The following is a 16631-nucleotide window of genomic DNA, read 5'->3' as shown; positions in this document are numbered from 1 at the left end:
AGATTACTCTAAGAAAATATCCAGTTCCCTGTAGTTTCTTTCTTATCTATAAATGATAAATATGAGCAAAGTATGACATGAAATAAATAAATATGAAATATAAAAATAATACCAGAATCTCTAATGCAAATCATGAATAAAGCATGATCTACCTTCTTAAATCCTACATATACTCTTACTTAAGTGTGGGGTATGCGTGCACACGCGTGCCCGCGCCTGTGTGCATGCGTGTCTTAATAATCAGAGAAAAAGGAACCTGGCCCCTTAAATATTAATAACCCTGTGTATAAGAAGTCTCTGGAATAAACTGCTAATCAGGTCACACAAAGTCCTGAAGGATTTATAAAGAAATCTAAGGTATGTATCAGAAACACCAGGTCTTTTCAAGAGGAGGGAACAAGAGGAGGAATAAAACCAGGTGGAAGCAGGGGCACCTGGGTGGCTCAGTGGGTAAAGCCTCTGCTTTCAGCTTAGGTCATGATCTCACCCTGGGATCGAGCCCTACATCGGGCTCTCTGCTTAGCGGGGAGCCTGCTTCCCCCACTGCCTCTCTGCCTGCCCCCCCCCCCCGCCTCTCTGCCTACTTGTGATCTCTCTCTCAGTCAAATAAATAAATAAAATCTTAAAAAAAAAAAAAAAAAACAGGTGGAAGGAAAAGCATCTCTTGTTTGATAAAGGTCAGTCGGGTAAGGCTGCTGGGTGGTCATGGCCCTGCCACAGCCTGAACCGAACCATATGCAGCAGGAAGCTACGGAAAGAGAATGTGCTAGAAACTGGTGGGGAGAGAAGGGCCCGGTGGACGGTCAGGGTGGGCTGAGCTCCGACCATCAGTCAGAAGCCAACAGGCTGGGCAAGGCTGTCTCCTCCGGAAGCCGGGACGATGGCGGCGCCCAAGCCAGAACCATACAGGCGTCTGGCAACACCAGCCGTCTCCATGAAGGATTTGGCATCAAGATGTTTTTGACAACTCTTAGGTCAGAACCAGAGCTCAACGAGGATGTGATCAGCTGGTGGCTCAGGAGAAGTCACTGTCCCGGCAAAGAGAAAGAATCGCCAAGTGGTTTGTTGAAAATACAGATTCTCTTGGGTGCCTGGGTGGCTCAGTCGGTGAAGCATCTGACTCTTCATTTCAGCTCACGTCATGATCTCGGGGTCGTGCAATGAAGCCCCGCGTCGGGCTCTGCGCTGAGAGTGCAGTGTGCTTGAGATTCTCTCCTCCTCCCTCTGCTCCCCTCCCAACTCTCTCTTTCTCATAAATAAAATCAATCAATCAATCAATCAATCAAATATTCTAAAATGCACATTCCCAGGCCTTACCCCAGTGTTAGGGGAGGGAAAGGGTCCAGGAATATATGCTTGAAGAACTCCCTCAATGATTATGGCCCAGCCGGCTGGCACTGGACCACAGCAGCAACCAAAGGCTACACCTCAGCCTCATTCTTACTCGGAATTAGTTAACACGCAATCACAGTGTTAGAAGAGTGACCATCAAATCCAACCCTTTACTCTACAGATGAAGACAGAGGCCTGGAGAAGTGGCACAGTTCACCAGAGGTCACAGTGACAGAGGGACTGAGCCCAGAGCACTGACCACCCACTCTGGCCCTAATCAGAAACTAGAGATTAGCTACTCAGTTGCATTTTTTTTTTTTTCATAATGGAAACAGACCAGAACAAGTGGGCACATGTCCTATTCCTCAGATAACCACACCTCTGGAAAGCCAAGTTGCTCTGCCATGAGGCTCCAGCCAGAAGCCACCCTTAATTTGTCTGGGGACAGTTATCAGAATTGGAAGCCACAGACCGCAAAAACTCAGCCAGTCTGCTTAACCCCTTTCTCTTCCACCAGTAAAATATGCCAAGAGGCTGGACCACGAACCAAAGTATCTGTAGAATCATTTTGAAATGCTCAGTACTTGATGATAGAAATGTATATTTCATGACACATAAAGTAGTCTACAACCCATTAAGTGAAAAAAAAAAAAAGTGCTAAATGATTGTGTGTGTGCACATGCACACCCACAGAGAAAGAAAGGTTAAAAGCATTATCTCTGGAAGGTGGGTTACAGATTTTTTTCTCTTTCCACAAAGAAAAGAAAGCTTTTGGTGTATTGCATTGTCTCATTTTTCTGCAATAAATATGTAATATTTATGTAACAAAAGTGGATCATTACTGAGCCCTTCCAAACACTCCGGGCCTTTGCCAGCTTTACGTGCGCTCGTAGTTTATAATCTTAGGGTATATCTTAATGCCCCACTAAGGCTCTCACTCTGACCCTACACATCTGCCAAGTCAACCAGTCACCTGTGAGGGATCATCCAGGGCACCCTGCCCCAGGTCACTAACAAGTTCTTTTTATGTGAGCCTGGCCCAGTTACCTCCTGAGGCGGGGGTTGGGGGACTTCATGTGGCATCAGAGTCACAGTGGGGCGTCAGGCACTGAGGCAGCAAATCTACCTCCAGTCACCCAAAGGCAGGTGGGCCCAGCAGGTTGCCTGTGGTACCCAGCACATGCTGAGCGTGGGTAGATGCCGCTGGAGATGACCGGGAGCCCTGGCCTCGCCCTGTGTGTTCCCCCCCAAGGACTCACGGGATGCCACATGAGGGGCCGCTCAGCAGGTAGGAAGGAGAGAGCCCAGGCCGGAGAAATGCGAGACTCACGGGGCTCAAATGTGGACGTGAGTTCCTAAGATAAAATTATAGTAAGGGTGATGCAGGCAGAAGCCTGGGCCAGTGAGGATGTTAAGAACAGCTCACTTGTACTGAGCAGTTACTAAATGCCGGGCACTCTACCCCAGCCTCACCACAACTATTATACCCATTTTACAGATGAGGAAGCCAAAGCAGCAGAAAGCTGAAGGAGCTGCCCAAAGTCATGGGCTGATAAATGATGAAGTCAGGATCGGAAGCCACACACTTTGGACCCTGAGCCCATGCCAGTAACCACCATGATGCCCCTCGGGAATGGAGGACAGCAAAATGAATCTGGCATGGGTCCTCAGACAAGGGGACCTTAACTCCTTGCCCGAGAGGTCCTAGCGGCCGAGGTCGGTTTCAGCCTCTGAGGCCTGGTGGAGGGGCCTCGGCTGTAAAGATCATGCAGTTGTGTACTGAGGACCAAGCAGGGCCAGGGAAATTCGGCTTCACGTCTTCTGTGGGTTACATCTGTTTGTACTTGCCATACTATTATCTGTATATGATCTCCTCTCATTTTAACAGACTCTCTGAAGTTCAAACTTCCAGGTTACAGATCATTTTACATTTGTTACATTTTAAGTGGGCTGTTTCCTGATACCATGGACTGAGTCACCCACATCTTATCGGTGACTGTGTCTAGTTTACACTGTGAGTTGGCTTTGGGCAGATTTCCTGCAGACACTAATCCTTTCCATGGACGTAGATTCCTGTAACCTTCAGGCCAGAAAAGTGGGACAGGGAAAAAGCCGGGTGGATAGAGATCAAGTCCATGCAGAATGGGGCTAGGAAAGACCGGAGCTTCATTGTCTTGCAATGTGTCTGGGAGATAACCTCCCTTCAAACGACTTCCTTTCACCCAAAAGAGGCAGCAATGTTTCCACTGGTCTCTTATGGGAAAAGGAATGAAGACGGACTTTAATATAATGAGCTGAAAATCCTCATAAAGCACTTGAGACCCTATCCAAAGTTCCATCTCGACAATTGTTTCGGGTTGCTACGAGTTACAAAGAGTGTTATGGAAACTCAGGCTATGTTCCTAGAGACCCCGGTTGATCTGAGATGACATGGCTCAAGAGGCCACTCTTGGTGATCGCATACCTACCTCTTGATAATTAATTACTTTCACTTCCTCAGTGGACCAAAGGGTGTCATCCCCAATGAAGGCGGCACCAAGGAACATGACCTTGCAGTCTTCCTGGGTCAGACAGGAATTGTTTTTATCCTTTGTATTGCTCTGGATTCAATTAAAAGACCAGTGACCAGCCTACAACACGTGATGTAGTTAACAACCCTGCACAGCCAGGGGAAGGTGTCTCGGTGGCCTTGGGCAAAGCACTTCACTTCTCTAAACCCAAATTCCTGCAGGTTAGTAGCAAGCCCCAAGGCACTCTCATCCCGCAGGGATATTTTGTGAAGTTTGACTTAGTAATACATTAAAATTTCTAGCTGGGGGCACCTGGGTGGCTCAGTGGGTTAAAGCCTCTGCCTTCGGCTCAGGTCATGATCTCAGAGTCCTGGGATCGAGGTCCACATCAGGCTCTCTGCTCAAGCAGGGAGGCTGCTTCCTCCTCTCTCTTTGCCTGCCTCTCTGCCTACTTGAGATCTCTGTTTGTCAAATAAATAAATAAAAATCTTTAAAAAAATTTCTAGCTCATAATAATGCTCAGGATATGTCAGCTGACCTGGAATCTAAGTGGACATCAAAGATGATTCCGGCAGTTCCAGAAGCTTCAAGTGGCTGACAGATAGGTGTTCTGAGTAAACACTCCCCTCTCCCTTCCCCAGCTGGAAAAAGGGGTTTGGGTTTCCAGCTGCAGAATAATACAACCATGGATCAACATTGCTTAGAAATTATCCAGCACATTTTTCAAATACGTTTCATATCTGCTTTCTCAAGTCACTTGGAACAAATTCAACCTTGCAAACACTCTTGCCACCTGCTACCACTTCCAGCGTTCTCTGGACAGTCAGTAAGAGTCAGGTCAAGGTTTTAAACAAAAAACAAGGCAAAAATCCCTCCAAAATCCCAAGGTTTTCTTCATTCTCAAACACCTTTTTTTCTTCATCTAAGTTCATAATGTTCTCCTAGAGAAAGGTGCTTCTCTCATTCAATATGCCCATCAAAGACCCAGTGGATACTAGAATGACTAACCCCAACTGTTCACCCAGGAAAACCACGTATTTTTAGGTACTCTGGAAAAACATTCATACAAATCTAGGACTATCCCAGGAGTGGGATTATTTCTCCCTCCTTAGATTTTTCTATCTCTATGCCTGTAAGAGGACCTAAACAAGAACCTCTGTCTTCTAACTATGGCCAAATGCAAACTTTTTAAAACATTTAAGACTTCTCCTTCCCCCTACTTGCTACTTCAGGGATCACATTAGTCAGAGTGGCCTCCTGACCCTTTGCCATCTGCTGGGACAGGAGGAGAAATTCCCTAAAGGCAAATATTCACTGTGCCCCTATGACTATGCATCAGGTATTGGGACTGACTATGGAGGATATGGAGAACCCCTCATTATAGTCTCTGGCAGGGATTTCAGAGGCCATGTGGAGGAAAATACATCAGCCAAAACGTGTAATGCAATGAGAAGAATTTGGCAAACTGGGCACGACATTTCCAATCTTGCAAAACAAGAAGTCCTCCTGAACGTGGATGAATCCAGAAAACAAAAATTGTTAACACACTATATGTAATTTAAAGTAAAATAGAAAATAAAAACATAGCTAGTAGGGATCTGCAGTGGGAGGAAATGGGGTCATTTCTTCGTATTTTGGAGTAAGGAGCTAATGGAGAAAATTTGAAGTTGATGTATCGAGAAGCAAAGATATTAGTTTGCTATTAGAGTTATGGAGAGAATGACCCTAGGAACTAAAAATTTAAAAATGAGTGATTGCGCTTACATCTAGGGAGAGGGGCTGGGATATAGCTCTCTCTGCCACGCTGGTATCTTACCATTTGCACTTTTTATAATGATCAGAAGTGACGATCAGGAACAACTCATGTATGTATGTGTGTGTGTGACTCCTATGTGTATCTTTCAAATATATGAACAATGTTTATATGAAACCCATAAATATTGTACACATAAAGAAACATCTTTACCATTTATACATTTGCATATATTCACATGCCATATTTATAAAAGGTCACTGACAGAATAAGAAAAAGTAAGAGAACTTTCTATAGGAAATTCCAAGTGGTCCGAGAAGATGGAAAGCAGAAATCGATGCAAAAAAGCGCTGACACCTGCACATATTTCCCAGATAAGGAGGCTGGTGATAAACTGATGATAAGAGAAACTTACATCGAGCCCCCAGTAGATGGACTGTCCACCCCGTGATTGCTCCACAGTTCCCTGGTAAGTTTCACACCTTCCCGCCTAGTTCTGGATTCTTGACCTGATCCATTTGCGAAGTTCCTCCTTAAAGAACAGTCAGGAGGTTGTCAACTCATCTTTTGTTCAACAGGAGACTAGAAATGGGGTTGAAGTAGAACCCGCCTCAAGAGAGCTAAGCTGTATTTGAGATTTGTCCAACATCTTCCCTTCATTTTCACATACGTGGAGACAGAAACAACTCCACACGGACAAACCCGTTCTCTGAAGCCGGTCCCACTCCAGGGAAATTTACTGGAGAATCACTGATACCAGAGCTCATCACATCAGTGTTTGCTAAAAGCTGCTTTTAGCCCCAGGGGTTTTTCCCCATCACGTTAAGCGCACTCTGTCTAAACTCGGGATCACGTCTCCTTTGGCAGTGAAGCCCATTACAGTCGTAACCCCGTCCCCGCCCTGCACCCGCTGACTCACTCCAGCCCCCTTTCACCAGAAGGAGCCAGAGTGTCAGTGTCCCCGAGGGAGAAAGCCTGAATTCCGACTGCTTAAGAGAACAAAGTGGGGAAAGAAACACCTCGACCTCCACGAATCTTGTATTTAGCAAATAATAACACAAAACCCCAGAAACAGCGAGTAGAACGATCTTAACTCCATCCCTCTGGCACCGGAGGGCCGGCGGTTTGCTTTTCTCCTTCCCCCATGGCACCCTCATCAAGACTCCAGTTCTGTTGCTTCCAACTCTGGGCCTTCCACGAACTTCCACGAAGCAGAAACCTATTTACTTGGTTCCTCGAACATTCATTCTCTTTACTCACAGCTAAGAAAGTGCAGGGCTGGGGAAAAACCACAGAGACCTCCCCGCGTACTTGCCGGGGAAGTCTCCGCTCATAGGAAAAACATCTGGATCCACCGAGAGGGCTCCTGAGAGCGCCCTTCTTGCTCCTCAGCCCCTCTGGGAGCCCCTGTCACTCCCCCTCCCTGGGAAACCCCCCTGCACTTCTCCAGGAGGCCCAGCCAGGCTCATTTCCACAGCCGGGGGACTGCAAAGTGCCTCCCAGCAAGGCCGGTGGTGCCTGTGTCCTAGGCTTGCTTGTCATGACCTTTTTTGAGCCTCTCCTGCTGGACTGGGAGCCACTGAGGGCCAGAGTGTGTTCTCATCTCAGTGTCCCTGACCTACAGCCTAACACCTGACCCCTCCACTGATGTCAACGCTGTGTTTATGGACTCCAAGAACCCATACGAGTGACCTGGCGTGTTGTACCAGTAGATGTCAAAGATTGGGGTCTGCTCCAAAAGACCCTAAGAGTCTCTAGTTGTACTGGGGCTTGTCACCTTAACTTCCGCACATAAAAAGTAAGCAAGGAAAAAAAAAAAAAAAACCTTCCTTATCTTTAAAGTCTACAGGCAGAGATCATCGGGACTGCATTTATTATTTATTTTCTAGTATTTCATAGAGGTTATCTTAGGAGTCAAACAATCCTGAAAACACACCAGATGCTTAAAATTCCCAGATGGCATCACAAGGTAGAGCTTCACATGAAACATGCACATTTGAGGGCGTTAAGCATTTACTGGCAGGAACTTATCTGTAGTTTCACTTTCCATCACTTTACACCTGACCCAACAGTGACTGCGCGGAAGCTACATTACACTTGACATGTTGGGGCTCTCAGCAATCATGTTTTGCTTTGGTTTTTTTTTTTTTTTTTTTAGATTTTCTTTATTTATTTGACAGAGAGAGAGAGAGCACACACAGGCAGAGGGAATGGTAGAGGGAGGGGGGGAGCAGGCTCCCCAAGGAGCAGTAAGTGCGAAGCTGGGACTCCATCCCAGGACCCTGGATCGAGACCCGAGCTGAAGACAGACCCTTAACCGACTGAGCCCCCCAGGTGCCCCAGCAGTCGTGTTTTATTGCCCGGCGAAGGGAAAGGGTTCTGAACCCCAGCTGATCCACGGGACCGAAGGGGGATCTGAGCAAGTCTGACCACCTCCACCACAGTTCCGTGACTGAGCACTCTAGAAAATGCCATGGCAAGACTCAGCTCCGGTCCAGGCTCCAGAGAGGCAGGCAAGCCTTGCTGACTTCTCCAGGCCTGAACGCCGTTATTTTCCTGCGTTGTCAGCTTCCCGTGTTCCCAGTCCACACTGCGGGACAGGTGGTATTCCTCCGCGTCCCAGATGGGAAGCGCCTCGCCCAAGGAAGCTGGGGCTCCGGGCTGGCACAGCCGGCTCCCAAGCCCACTATTTCAGACGCCCTGAGGCCTAACCTCCAATTACATCAGTTAATGAGCTCGCTTCTGACTCTGCCCTGTGTTTCTCAAAGTTTCTCATGCATCCATCTCATGTATGGAAGTCAAGCAAGGCCCATGTGAAATCTCCAGGTTTTGAGATGTTACAGAACAAGATGCCCACTAAAACTGTGGTTATTTAAAGTGGATAGGAGGCCAGAGGGGAGAAAAGGAGGGACCCTGCGACCTGGTAGGTGTCACGGTATCTTAAGGCTCTGGCACAACCCTACCTCCCTGCCCTTGACTAAGCTGTTTCTTTTGCCCCCAAATGCCCTTTTGTCTCTTCTCACCATCCTCAGGAGCCGAGCTCAACTGTTCCCTCTTCAGCGCAGTCTTCCCCAACCCAGCGTGGCTTCCTGCTCTGCTCCCAGAGTTCCTCCCCCTCCCCAAGTGCTCCAGCGCCAAGGGCAGTGATGTCCAGGCTGCTTGTCCTGGACACCTCTCTGCCCCAGGACCACAAGGGTCTTGAAGGAAGGACTGTGAGCAGTGACGAGATACTGTTCCCGGATCTGGAAGCCTGCCAAACTATTTCCCCTAATTCATGCCACCCCTTCTATGCATTACAGTATATAACACAACTGAGACCTCTACTGTGGGGGCAGTCGAGAATTTGGGGGGATCTACTGGGCACTCAGTTTAAGGGGTGAAGTTCTGAAATCATGGGACGTTTCCAAGCCATCCTGGCCCACCTTCCCTTCTTTCTCTTCTCCCAGATGGGAACTGGAGAGATCTCTAAAGGCACATATTCCTTTTTAATCTTTGGAGAGGATCTAAGTGATAACCTATATTCCCTTCATCTCTTTCGTTCTGGAGTAGGAAGACTAACACAGTTTGGAGATTCATGCTCCCTCGTCCTGCTGCCCACTGGTGGGGGGGCGGGGTGGGTAACATACATGTCCACATAAGGTCACCCACGCTAAGGTGCCAGAGCACATGGATCCACACAGGAGGTGTGCAAGGAAGACCCCACACGGCAGGACGAAACAGCTCTCTTCAGAAAGGCCTGCTTGCAAGATTGGTCCTTGGCTGGCATCTGGGAACTTGGATTTCAGAAGGGTTTCCATCATTCCCTGAGGGAATAAGAGTGACTCACTATGCCCCAACCATTTGCTTTAGCAATATAGTTTATGCTCAACACCTGCTTTCCTCCTAGGAGTCTGGAATTTTGGTATGTGGCAGGCAGAGGGCACCTATGTGGCCAGCCCCCAATAAAAACCTTGGGCACCGAGTCTCAAACGAGCTTCCCTCGTAGATGACACTTCACGCCCATTGTCACAACTCCGGGCTGGGGGAACAAGCACATCCTGTGCGACTCCACTAGGAGAAGACAGGAAATATGTGCCTGGTTTCCTCTAGACTTTGCCCCATGCACCTTTCTCTTTGCTGATCTTGCTCTGTGCCTTTTCACTGTAATAAATCATAGCTATGAGTCCTCCCAGTAAATCATCAAACCTAGGAGAGGTCTTAAGGACCTTAACACAGGGAATTTTAATGAGGGACAGGGGATGGCCCAAGAGCCAAGAAGCCTTGGGCTTATAAAAAGAAGACAGGCAGTCATGGGACCTCTAAGGAATAGCATCTCTCCATAAGGGTCGGTAGGATGAGACTCGGGATGATGGGGGGCACTGGGGAGGACACTGTGTGAAATGTTACACACAAGAAAAGGGAACTGAAGCTACATAACCCTTTGTCAACATTCACATCTCTGTCCTGGGTTGAAGGTGTTACTATTGCCAGATATCATAAATTCACAAGAATTTTCTGAGGTTATTTGCAAGTCAATGTCCTTAGTAGTGGAGTTATTCCAGCACCCAGAGAAGCCACGATGTCTACATGGAGAGAGGTGGCTCTGCTCTCGGCAGCACAGGCCTAGCAAAATGCGCGTCCTTGAAAAATGGAGGTGAAGTGACAGAACTACTAAGTAGACATCACACGCGTGCCAAATGCCCTCTCTCTTTTTCTTTTGCTTTATGATTTATGTGGTTTTGAAAATTAAGAAACATAGTGGTCAATGGGAGGAGGCGTTCTGCATTTGAGATGAATTCATCTCATTTACTTTTTTAAAGATTTTGATTTTAAAAAGTTTTAAGAGAGAAAGAGAGAAAATCCTAAGCAGACTCCAGGTCCAGTGTGGAGCCCATCTCGAAGTCACGGGGCTTGAGCCCTCAACCCTGAGATCATGACCCTAAGATCACAACCCAAGCTGAAATCAAGAGTCAGATGCTTAGTGAATGAGCCCTCCATATGCCCCTGAATCTTAAGGATCCTTAAGAGGGTAGTAAAGATTTCAAGAACAAGAACAATGTATGATTACGGACACAAGTATTTCTTTCTGATTTATAAAGCCCTGTCTTAACATCACCTCATTTGATCCTCCTAAGGATTCTACAAGACAGATAGTACGACTTCTCTTTCACCTTCCATGGCACCTTGGGCAGTTATAAGACAAGCGGTGATGCTTAATTAAGACTTAATGGTTGACTGGTTTGTAATGGCTTTAGAAAAATTACTGCTTTACAAAAATTAATAATTCTGAAGTCTGTCAGTGGAAGAACAGGCTAAAAAGCCAGGCATTCAGAGGAATTATTAAAATCACAAATTAAGTCATTTCTATGGACTCTATAGCAGGAAATATATTTTTAATGAGGAAATTGAACCTAATATGTAACAGCTGTCCTGTTGCCCAGTAACAGAATATTAAAGCAGATTAAATTATTAATGAAAAATGTAGCAACTTGGAAATTTAACCTTTGAACATTCTCATATTCCTTTCTCCTTGAGATATACTCTTTAAACTGACATATTTTTTTGAAAAAACACTTTTGGTCATCTTATGTACTTCCCATTTATAATTTGCTTTGCTACTGATCTGCTATGGAATCTTCAACAAGTTACTCAGTCTCGGACTTTTTCATCATACAACACTCAAAGTCCTCACACCTGGAATGGTAAGACACTGACTGGAACCTACGGATGCTGGTCAAACCTCCCCCAACTCCCACGTCTTGGGCACCACCACCTTCGGCCATAAAGTAACCAGACTGCACTTGCCCCACTGACCTGTGCACAAATCAATATTGTTGACAGGAAGTCCCTGAGGATGGGGGGTTGTGTGATATGCAGCAACAGCGACTGTCAAGAAGTCAGTCACAACCTTATGAAAAGGGGAAGTGTCCGTGGAGAACTCATGGAGAGAGGAGAGAGGGAGAGAACATGCAGGGCTGCATCAACAGGGCCTAAAGGACCGGGCCCTCGCTGTCTTCCACGTGATGGCAAAGTGGAAAGCGGGACAGAAGTGGGCCTGGCCCAGAGCGGCGGTGTGTACTCACGTTGGTGTTACACAGCTTGTACTGTCGGTAGGCCCCGATGCAGGAGATGGCTGCAGACCGGGCGGGCTGTGAGGAGCTCTGCGCTGCCCTGGGGACCCCCGGGTCATGGCTGCTGCTGCTTTCCAGCCCGTGGAAGAGACTGGAAGCTGCGGGGAAGCCTGGGTCATGGGTCAACGGCAGCTGGTAGACGGAGGCCTCCGAGGTCTGCAGTCCAGAACGGGGGCCCCCGTCACTCTGGTACAGAGGCCCGTGCTGGGGAGCCCGGTGGGCCGGCGGGCTGTAGCCGTGGCTGGGACCCGATGCCCCCTGCGACCTGGAAGGCCTCTGCCTCCGAAGCCTCTGCGGCGAGTGTGCAGAGTCCGTCTGCAGCGGCAGGATGTACGGGGCCTTACCGTAGCCGTACTTGCCAGGGCCGATGGGGCCACGGGTCCTGCTCCTGAAGAAAGACACACAAACAGAGATGAAGGGAGTCACAGGGTGTTCCCCGTTAACCCCGACGCTGTGGTCACGACGGAGGGGACTGGGTAGGGATGGAAACTCTGGGAGAGAGCCTGTGGCAGACCAGGGAGGTGGAGGGCGGGCCTCCCAGGAGAAGGGGACATCATGGAAGCCGGCGCAGAGGGGCTCCACGGAGGCTGGAAAGTCGAATGAAGGTGGGCGACATGAGTGGTGGAAAACGAGGTTGGAACGGTACGCTGTGGTCCGCATGTGACTGACGGCGGGCCCTCGGGCCTGCTGGCAAGCTGTTGGGAGCCACGGAGGTTTTTTGAGGAGTATAAGGATGTAATTGTAATTTCGGCCACAGTAACTTCCTGTTCATTTGTTTTCTCTGGAAATAATCTGTGGGGTTTTTTTTCTCACTCAACAGTGCCTGAGACTTCAGGCCGGTTTCCATTACCATTCATGCCCAAATAGCTTTTCCAGGTAAGTGGAATTTAGCTAAGCGACCACACCCGAATGCAGCCCTGAGGCCTGACTTGCACTGGGTCATACTTAATCCCCGAAGAAACCAGAGGAGGTCGAACGGTTGGCTCTCCATCACTCCTGAGGCAACCCAAGCCGAACGGTGGGGGAACCGGCATCTTCGTGTTGGCATCATCTTTACATTTTGTCAAGACCTGTTGTCTTGTGAGGCCTTAGAAAAATCACATAAACTCTTCTGTGCTGGTGAATGTTTAATGACTGGGAGAAAGCCCTGGTTTGTGGCATTTATCTACATCCCAGATATAATCGTTTCTGCCACGGCCGATCTCAAGCCACCATCATGAGGATGCGGTGAGCTCTGGTGAATGGGACAGAACAGCTGTAGCACACCACACTGCATGTCAATTTATCAGGCGACTACTGTTTACAAAACCCAGAGCTAGGAATGGTCAAGAACATAAAAGTGACTCAGATACGGTTCCCAAGTCTCCAGCCTTACAACAAAAAGCAGCCAGGACATAACGCAAGGGGAGTTAAGGGCCTTGAGAGCAGCTACACATGGTAATGTGGGAATTCTGAGGCTAGAGGAAGCATTTCTCTCTGCAGGGATTGTGAGAAGGGTTTCACCATCACTGGTCCGAGTTGGCGAGCAAGGTTCCAATACTGTGGAAGGACCTGAAGAAACCGTTTCTTACTTCTTTGGAAAATGTCTGAGCTGGATCTAATGACCACGAAGGTCATTCCAGCTCTAAAATTATATGCTTCCATAATAATTAATTCTACATTTATGTAAAATTGGAAATGTGCCCCAGGGTTTTCTACAGGATGGCCCCATTAAAATAAGCACATTAAAACAGCAATCAAGGTGAAACATTAATTTCTGTCCTCATGAGGAAATTCTTTCTTCACCCTATGTAACCACTGAATATAAAATTTAACAGACCACAACTAATTATTAACATCTTTATCACTAATTGCACCTTCATTCTTAGCTGATACAGTTTTGAATTAAACTATGCTACAGTGTTTATTTTGCCTTGAAGCACTTCTCAATTAATCTTGGCAACACTTGGGACTCTGTTAATGAGGGGGGATCCAGCGTGCTGCTTTAAGAGATGCAATTAAGAAGTTAGTCTTAAAAATATATATAACTTGGATGTAATCTGCCTTTTTCTTTCTTGTGGCAGGCCAGGTAAAATGAATGACATCATGTAAAGGCGAGGGAAAGAATTTCTGTACGTGTGTGCGTGTGTCTTTTCCTTTTAAGATCTGAAAACCTACCAAGAATTCCAGCCTCCAGCTAAGCACAGGGCGGAGTTGCTCGCTGAAGGTAAGAGAGAAATGAGGACATGTGCAGCAGCGCTTCTCAAACTTGGATGTGCTCAGCAATAAGCTAGGCATCTTGTTAGAGGCAGACCCTGACTCAGTTGGTCTGGGGTGGGGCCTGAAGCTCTGCATTTCCAGCAAGCCCCCAGCTTTTAAGGAACTGAAATTCTAAACCAAAGGGTGAGAACCCAACCATAAAAGTGATCTTTTTCTTTTTTTTAAAGGATTTATTGATTGATTTGAGAAAGCTAGAGTGCAAGAGTAGAGGGGACGGGGTAGAGGTGGCGGGGAGAGAGCAACTCAAGCAGACTCCCGGGGAGGGGCTCCATCTCATGACCCTAAGATCATGACCTGCGCTGAAACCAAGGGTCAGACCCCCTTAACCAACTGCGACACCCAGGTGCCCCAAGAATGATCATGTTTAATAGACAACAACAGCTATAAGCTTTTCTTCTGGCATAAGAGAAATCTGCTGGCCCAGGCCAGGATGCACCACTACAGCTCACCTACCGAGAGCTCCTGAACCGGGACTGACTCGATCCTGCTCTTGGGGAACAGAGGCAGCAGAGGGAGAACCTACTAATGACCTGAACAAGCCTCTTTCCAATTCTGCCTGTCTCACGGAGCAGCTGACAAATGCATGTGCTGATGGACATTTTTGCACTCAAGTTGCCTTCCAGGAGCCTCAGCTTAAACTGGAGAACCATGCAAAACCCCCATGAACAGCAGCACCCCTGGAGACACGATGTTTCAGAAACGAACGAGCAGTTACCTGGGATGAGCGGGCTAACAAGAATGAGCAGCCCACCTGGCCCTGCGGGGCCATATCCTACACCAAGTATGCCCTTTCCAGAGCTTCCAAGACCATGTAGCACACCCACAGATCCAGCTGCTGTCCTTTAGGTCCCTGGGGACCCATATCTTCTGGACCTTGGGAACCTGGAATGGAAGGGCTATACCCTACCCCTAATATGGCATATCCATCTCCAGGGCCATATCCCGCACCCTGTCCCCACGCACCAGGGGCAGTGCCACCTGTTCCACCAGGAACCTGGGGACCACCAGCACCGTATCCTGCCCCTACAGGATCAAATCCCACACCAGGACTCTATCCCACTCCCAGCAATCCTTTTCAAGTGCCTTCAGGACCTTCTGGTGCCCCACCAATGCCTGGTGGCCTCTATTTTTACCATTAAGTTAAGGGACGAAGAGATGACACTTTGCTTTTTTATGAAGTACATATATATGGACATGCATGCATATGTGAAAATTGCTGGTTTCACTATTGTTAGAGGCCATTCATGAAAGAACAACTCTTGCACCTCTCGGAGAAGACATCTGCCTCTTGTACTTGTATGTATAGTACATCTGATGGATGCAGTCAGATAAAAATGTAAAAAAAAAAAGAAGGAGCAGCCAGTTGGGGTGTGACTGTGATGGATGGAATTTCTGCACCTGTGAGTCGGGATGTTGCAGTGAGGGACAGACCTCTCCCGCTTGGCCAAGACAGCATGTGTCTTCCTTACAGCGGGCAGAGCTCCTCATCGTGGCAGTTCAGGATGGCCCCTTCCCCGCCAGGACAGAGTCCATCTGGACGCGTGCAGGGTGGCCGCTGCGAGCTAGGCAGATTTATGCAGCGCTGGAGTAACAAGCACAGATGTGGCCAAGGGAAACTGTGTGGCCAGTTAACCCTTCCGGGGGACATGCAGTGGGTACCTGGAAAGCTGTGGGCTCAGTTGGCTCTGTTTGGTCTCTCCATAACCCATCTCTGTGACTTTACTTTGCAATCCTCACTTGGCAAATTTTGGAAATGTAGGTCTTGAGAAAGAAACAGAAAAAAGCCCAGTTTGGATATTAAGGGCCTAGGTATGAGCACAGCATAGAGGTTAGTGACATGAGCCCTGAAGCCAGGTTCCTGGGTTGGAATCCCAGGTCTGCCACTAGCTAACTTAAGCAGCTTTTGGCAAGTTACTCCATCTTTTGATGCTTCCGTTTCTTCCCATGGGGCCAAGGCTATGATGAGGCCAGGGAGGCACACAGGATATAGCACTGAGGAGCCGTGGGGGTGCTGGTAGCATCTCAGAGTGCTGTCTCCTTAAATGTTGTGCCCAAGGGCCCCCCTCTAGGCCCAGTCCTGCCCTCTCTGCATTTACAAACAAAGATGAGGACAGCACCTTCCTTACAGATTGTTGTAAAGAAAAAATAGTAAAAGCAGACGAGTTAAATAATGCTACCACAGAGCATGCAGGATACAAGTATTTGCTTTAAAAAATAAAGTTGTAGGGGCACCTGGGTGGTTCAGTGGGTTAAAGCCTCTGCCTTCGTCTCAGGTCATGATCCCAGGGTCCTGGGATCGAGCCCCACATCAGGCTCTCTGCTCAGCAGGAAGCCTGCCTTCTCCCACGCCCTGCCTGCCTCTCTGCCTACTTGTGATCTCTGTCTGTCAAATAAATAAATAAAATCTTAAAAAAAAAAAAAAAAGGAATGAGGTCATGCCATTTGCAACGTTGTGGATGGAGCTAGAGAGTGTTATGCTAAGCAAAATATGTCAGAGAAAGACAAATATCATTTGCTCTCACTCAGGGAATTTAAGAAACAAAATGGATGAACATATGGGAGAGGGGAGAGAAAAAAAGAAAGAGGGAGAGAAACCATGAGAGACTCTTAACAGAGAACAAACAGCGTTGATGCAGAGAGGTGGGCGGGGAATGGGCTAGGTGGGTG

General features: G+C 47.8%; 1 protein-coding gene across 2 annotated transcripts in view; it reads right to left on the bottom strand.

Moving 5' to 3' along the window:
• THSD4 (thrombospondin type 1 domain containing 4) overlaps nt 1-16631 on the bottom strand; it is a 571839-nt gene that overhangs the window by 453210 nt on the left and 101998 nt on the right. For both annotated transcript variants that reach the window (XM_032342609.1, XM_032342608.1), the window contains one exon: nt 11658-12093. In XM_032342609.1, coding sequence (XP_032198500.1) covers nt 11658-12093 — 436 coding nt within the window. The remainder of the gene's footprint in view (nt 1-11657; nt 12094-16631) is intronic.

This window comes from Mustela erminea, chromosome 5, assembly GCF_009829155.1.
Source record: "Mustela erminea isolate mMusErm1 chromosome 5, mMusErm1.Pri, whole genome shotgun sequence".
Taxonomy (NCBI): Eukaryota; Metazoa; Chordata; class Mammalia; order Carnivora; family Mustelidae; genus Mustela; species Mustela erminea.
Note: the sequence above shows the minus strand (reverse complement) of the source record. Positions and strands in the feature narration are given on the sequence as shown.